The 7,007-nt window shown below is 33.4% G+C and overlaps 1 protein-coding gene across 1 annotated transcript; it reads left to right on the top strand.

Annotated features, from left to right (window-relative positions):
• Positions 1-2,146: 2,146 nt before the first annotated feature.
• On the top strand, positions 2,147-2,767 carry LOC134474959 (zinc finger protein 791-like; the record flags this gene model as incomplete). Its single annotated transcript, XM_063244035.1, has 1 exon — positions 2,147-2,767. A coding segment is annotated over one exon (621 nt), but the record flags the coding sequence as incomplete, so codon positions are not given.
• Between the last annotated feature and the right edge of the window lie 4,240 nt (positions 2,768-7,007).

Here is a 7,007-nt window from a genome sequence, read left to right as displayed (position 1 = left end):
GTATGATCCTTTAGGAGGTGGTGACCTTTGAGGATGTGGTTGTGAACTTCAGCAATGAGGAGTGGACTTTGCTGAGTCCATCCCAAAAGAACCTCTACAGAGATGTGATGGGCGAAACCCTTAGGAACATGACTGCAATTGGTAAGGACAAAATACTTTTGTCACTCATGCTGTCAGAATGTTGTATGTTGCTGTTTCATTAAAAACAATGTGAAAATATTTTTAAAAATAGCTCAGACCTGGACACATTATGTCATAACTCTAAACAAAATCTGTTAATTTGTATGTATTATTCTAATGAGTGCTGGTATTTTTATGTCTACAATTCAGGAGGACTTGGGGATATCCAGGAAGCTGGAAAAGAATGCAAAATTTACTGGAGATACTTAAGGTAATTCGCACTCATAAGGAGAAGTAATGTTTCTGAGTAGTTAGTGAGTCAGCAGAAAAATGACCGCCAAAGAAATGAGGCACCATTCAATTTATTGTCAGTAATATTCTCTGAAGACTTATAAGTTAGGGTATGTATAATGAGTGGATTAAATCAAGAAAATGTATGACATTGCATATAGATGTGTATGAAAGGCATACACTTTGAGTTATGACATTCTCTCTTCAGTTTTTCTATCCATATATACATGTGAATACAACACACTCATCATCTAAAAATTGCTAAGATTGCAATAGAATTTGAAATAAAATGGAGTTCTTGTGTTTCCAAGCCATGCTCTGAAGAATCAGCCATTCTGACTAAAATTCTTAGAAGGCTGGTAGAATGTTAAGTGCACTCATTCTGAATATCAGTGTGCAGTTGTCTCTAGAAATTGATCCCCTCATACTTGTCCTGGATGTATTTTTAAAAATTCAAAATGCACATAAAATACTGATACATGCTTACTCATATACAAAGCAGATCAAGTTATAATAGATCAGGCCTTGAAGGAGCTTAGCTATCTATCACTGGATTTGTGGAGAAGGAAAATGTTAATAGACTCTTTGTGATTGTGCATTCTTGTAAATCCAGCACATTAGGAATCAGATTTTGCACAATGGCAAATTCAAGTTCAAATTTCACAGCTTAATGATCAGCGAAAATCTCTTACAACACATTTAAAAAGCTATAGATTTTATACTAATAGCTATTGTTCATTCCCAGCATGGAAAAGAAAAAAATGTGTTATATAATGTCAAAAAATAAAAATATAATGTCATTTGCCATAAGAAATAGGTGGTTCTTTCTCCCATCAATTCGGTGAAATAGCTCAGCTATAAAACCTAAAAGGTCACAGGATTTCTTTTAGATGAGAAACCAAAATATAAATTGTGGAATGAAATGAAAGAGAGTTAAAAGAGAAAAGTAAGACTGACCATGTGGCAAAAGGAACTACAGGTTAAGGACAGAAGGGAGATTGTGATGTGGAAACATATCAGAATGAACTGTATGTGATACACATATGTATCCTTGCCCAAAATGAAGCTAAAGATTCTGCATTTGAAAAGGTACCAAATTTTAAGATTTCCAAATCTGTAGCATGCTTTTGGGAATGGTTGTTTTCAACATGTCTTACAAGGCCATTCTGTTACTTCATGTTCAGAAATTCTTTGCAGACATTAAAAGCAGAACTTGACATTAATGCAGTCATTAAACTGAGACCCATTTCACTGTGAATTTTTGTTTTTTTTATTTAATGTAAGGAAAGAGAAAAAAAACAAAATAAGTAGAAATAATACCCCTTTCAAAGTGAAAATAAACAGTAAGAAATCTAAAGACAGTGATTACCTATGCTGCTAATAGAAATAGTTAATGAAATACAAAAGCGAAACATATGAAGTGGGGATTCAAACAGTGAGACTGCAAACAGTTTTGGTCAACTCTCCCATGAAAACTTAGTAATATGGTTATCAATCCTATATGTGATTTTTTTAAAACAGAAATGTAAAGCTAGGGAAATCCTATGGACATACATCTTGGAATCAGTGTAAAGAAGTATTCCTTTGTACTGCAGAAGGTAATGTGAATGTGAAAGAAGCAGAAACACACCACAATGTTCAGATCCATGAAAAATATTGCAGTGGAGAGAAATCCTATGTATGTCAGCAATGTGGAAAAGGGTTCAACAAATCTGGACATTGTGAGCAACATGAAAGAATCCACACTGGAGAGAAACCATATGTATGTAAGCAATGTGGGAAAGCTTTTACCCAACATGGAAATTGTAAGCAACATGAAAGAATTCACACTGGAGAGAAACCATATGTATGTAAGCAATGTGGGAAAGCTTTTAACAGACGGGCAAATTGTAAAATACATGAAAGAATTCACACTGGAGAGAAACCATATGTATGTAAGCAGTGTGGGAAAGCTTTTAACAAACGGGCAGATTGTAAAAAACATGAAAGGCTTCACACTGGAGAGAAACCATATGTATGTAAGCAATGTGGGAAAGCTTTTAACACACAGGGAGATTTTAAGAAACATGAAAGAATTCACTCTGGAGAGAAACCCTATGTATGTAAGCAATGTGGGAAAGCTTTTAACACACGGGCAAATTGTAAAATACATGAAAGAATTCACACTGGAGAGAAACCCTATGTATGTAGGCAATGTGGGAAAGCGTTTAACACACAGGGATATTTTAAGAAACATGGAAGAATTCACACTGGAGAGAAACCCTATGTATGTAAGCAATGTGGGAAAGCTTTTACCCGACATGGACATTGTAAGCAACATGAAAGAATTCACACTGGCGAGAAACCATATGTATGTAAGCAATGTGGGAAAGCTTTTAAACAACAGGGAAATTGTAAGCAACATGAAAGTTCACACTCAAGAAAAAACCAGTGTATGTAAGCATTATTAATTTTTTGAGCACAAGTACATATTGCATAATGCATGAAAAACTTCACACTGGGAAGAACTTATATATGTAAGGAATGTGGGAACGGTTTCAGCAGAAATGCTCATTGTCCAATACATGAAAATATTTACACTGTTGAGAAACTCTGTTTATGTGAAGAATGTGGGAAAGCTTTCACCACACATGGATTTTGTAAAATACATCAATGACTCCACACTGGTGAGAAACCCTATGTATATAACAATGTGGCAAAGCTTTTACCACACACAGTTATTGCAAAACACATGAAAGAATTCACACTTGGTAGAACCACTGGCTACGTGAGAAAGTGGAGACACTTTCAGCAGCCAGATTGTAAGTGAAATATGTGAAGAAACTCACACAAGAGATAAATCCTATGTGTTATGGGAATACTCTCAGCACACACGATCATTGTTACATATGTGAAAGAGCTCATTGGATCCTATGTGTATTAACAATGTGAGAAATATGGCAATCCATGTTTGTTGTTAAATACATAGAAAAAGCAGCACTCTTCATACAGTTTAGATCTAATTTTACTTTAAAAATTTCAAGTAGACCTGAAGAAATAATCAATACAGAAATTTGATGTCAGTATTTCTTCACAAATTTTCCAGAAATGACAAATCTGAAGTGGAGCTCTATTCAAGTACATATTTTGTATGGCTTTCAGTTAATCACTTATACCTCTTTAGATTTTTTAAAGTGTCTTTGTGTTTCAACATGGCATCTTGTATTTAAACATGGTAAACTGAAATGGGCTTTTCACTTTCAAGTATGCATAGTGTCTCTGTACTTAATATTTTGTCTTTAAAACTTAATTTTTATATTTTTGATGAATTATTTTTATTTAAAGAAAAAAACCAAAAAGTGTAGAAATAATACAGAAGTTCTGAAAAATAAACAATAAGAAATCACTAGTTGATTAGTTACATATTGTTATCTTAGAAGTAATTGTTCAAGTCACAAAATTAAAGCATACAAAGTGATATTCAAATAATGACACTGTGAACAGTTCACCTCAGTGATCCAACAGGAACTTATTAATATGCTTATCTGATTTACAAACTTGTTTTTTATCTTAAAGATGGTAAGACTAAACATGACAAAACAGAACAGTTCACAAGGAAAGAAGTTAAGGAAACACAGGTTTCACATCAAGTCCACTGAGATGTTCATTTTCTATCTTACTGTCTCTAGTTTTCTTCAAAATATTTGTTCCCATCTTCACATGCATTGAATATATACTGAACATTATAGAACTAATCAAATAATTACAGGATGATGCACACTTTTTTTGATCTTCAAGACTGATTTTGGGAAGTTGATAATGATTACCATAATGTGTCTCATTCTCTTCATAGCTGATGTCTTTATTTTTATGTATGCTGAAATTGAACATGAGAGTAAACTAATATCACTCTGAACAGTGAATAATAGTATCCTTAGAAGGAGAAAGGTGAGGAATTGCCTAAAAAAAGAAGGCAGAGGACATTGTTAAAAGTGTATCAGGATTTAAAAGCTACAGTAGTTCTGTTGCTCTGTTTAGTTTGATTATATTTTGTTGTGGTCTGTCTACTCATATTAGATTTGAGGGCACAGAGATATAACCCAAAAATAGAAGGTTATCCTATGATGGTAACTGTCCTTAATTTCCTATTAACTAAAACTGAAACCCTTTATTACTTACACTGTCTTACTATGACTGATGTTATTTGAAGCTGGTTTGTTTGAATGTTATTTGGCCTTGATTGATTTTATTCACATTTGGTATGCTTGCTGGTATCAAGTCCAACAGTAGAGGCAACTACTCTGAAGATGATAAGATGTGACAGATATATATTGTGGGGCTGGGGATTTAGCTCCTTAAGGGGCTTAAGCCCCTGCCTGGCAAGTGTGAGGTTGCCAGTTTGATCCCCAGTACCAAAAAAATAAATAAATAAAAGATATAAATTCCAGGTTTAATTTTTTTTATTTAAAGAGAAAAAAAGAACATAAAAAAGCAAAGCAGTAAAAGGGTACAAATAATACAGAATTTCAAGAAAAAAAATACAGTAAGAAATCACTAGTTAATAGGTTTTATATATTGTCTTCTTAGAAACAGTTGTCCAAATTATAAAATTAAAGCATCTAAAGTGAACATTCCTACAGCGAGATTGCAGACAGTTCTGTTCAGTGATCCAACAAAAGCTCAGTAATATGGTTTTCCTTCCTACACACTCAAACAGGCACTTATATCCCTTAGACCACCTTCCTTTCCTCTCTTCTTCACAATAACAATTACACTTTTTTTTTACTCCCATAGTTCTTATTACTTTTTTTTGAAGAGAATAAAACCTCAAGTGAGTTAACAAAACAGAGTTGGTTATAACATAAGGATGGGCATAGTACTTGACACAAAAATAGAATATCAGCTGATCAAAAATGGTTATCATTGTGCCTCTTGCTATTTTCAAAAGGAGTTGCTATATCGTCAGGTATAATAGAATTGATCAAAACAGTAGAGAACAAGACCAATAAAACATACACTAGAGACCTTACAGGATTTCAAAAGAAGATAATAGTCAAACCATAATGGGCATCATATTAAATCTTATTGCCTACAAAGTGGTTGCCTATACCCTCAAACTTGATACTATCAAACAAAATAGAATATAGTAAAATCAGAAAGAACAAGATGGGGAGAGCAATACTGGGGTTCAAATCAGGTTAATAGGAAAACAAATAATTACTATAATATATCCCGCTATTTTTTAATTTAGTTTTCATTTAATAGAAAAAAAATAAAAAATAGAATAATTTTTTTAAAAAGGGTGGAGATCGAGATAAAAGAGACATTGTAATAGAACAACATAGGTCAGAACTGAACAATTAAAGCATCATTTGGTTTCACCACCAGGTAATCTAGCATAATAGTAGTCACCATAATGCCTCTTTCCTTGAATTATTTGAGTATAATTTTGTATACTATAGAATCAATCACATCAAGACAGTGTGAAGCCATTCAAGACAATGAAAGAATTACAGGGTATTTAGAGCCAGTTAACAGAAAATGAACAACGATTTCTATATTATCTCTTTGCCTGTAAAACATTTTATTTATACTATCACATACAGTAAAATATATTAAGACGCAACATGTTAAAACCAGTGGAAACATGTACAACAGCTTGATGGGAGTTCCAAAGAAGAGGATATTAAATCAGCACTGGCTTTTATGATGTGTTATTTTCTTCAGAATAGCTATTTGTACGATCGCCGATACTAAAATCGAGAAACCCAGGATAAAACCATTGCACTTAATGAGTGAAAACATTATATGGATTCAAACCGATATGATTGGGTATCATGATTACCACATACTTCTATGTATTATCATTTCTTATACTAGGGAATATATTCAGTATTTATACATGTGAGTTTGATTTATTTCACTTCTGAATATGGTCTCAAGCTGTGTCCATTTATTTATATGTCAATGTGATCATTCTTTATATCTGAGTAGTACTCCATTGTATAAAAACACCATAACTTTTTTATCCATTCCTCAGTTGATGAACACTTAGGTTGTTTCCAAGATCTGGCTATTACAAACTATGCTGCTATAAAAATGGGTGCACATATATCACTATGGAATGATGCTTTCAGTTCTGTGAATATGCCTAGAAGTAGAATAGCTGGGTCAAAAGGTGCTTCCAGTCCCAGCTTTCTGGAAATCTCCAGACTGAGCTCCACAATGGTTGCACCAGTCTACACGCCCGTGAACAGTGCAAGAAAGTTCCTTTTTCACAACAGTGTCTCCAACCTTTGTTGTTGGTGGTTTTCTTGATCTTGGCCATTCTTTCCGGAGTGAGATGAAATCTCAGTGTGGTTTTAATTTGCATTTCTCTAATGACCATTGATGGTGAACATTTTTTCATCTATTTATTTGTCATTTGTATTTCTTCATCTCAAAATTGTTTATTCATCTCAGATGCTCATTTTTGGATTGGGTTTTTGAATTTTGGTGGTCTCCTTTTTGAAAATTCTTTATATGTTTTAGACAGAAGTCCTCTGTCTGAGGGGCAGTTCACTAAGATTTTTTTCCCAGTTTGTGGGTTTTCTTTTCACTATAATGGAGATTTCTTT

This window comes from Cavia porcellus, unplaced genomic scaffold, assembly GCF_034190915.1.
Source record: "Cavia porcellus strain 051 isolate PalLab524CR breed Dunkin Hartley unplaced genomic scaffold, mCavPor4.1 scaffold_46, whole genome shotgun sequence".
Lineage (NCBI taxonomy): Eukaryota > Metazoa > Chordata > Mammalia > Rodentia > Caviidae > Cavia > Cavia porcellus.
The sequence above is the reverse complement of the archived record's forward strand: the minus strand, read 5'-3'. Positions and strand labels throughout refer to the sequence as shown.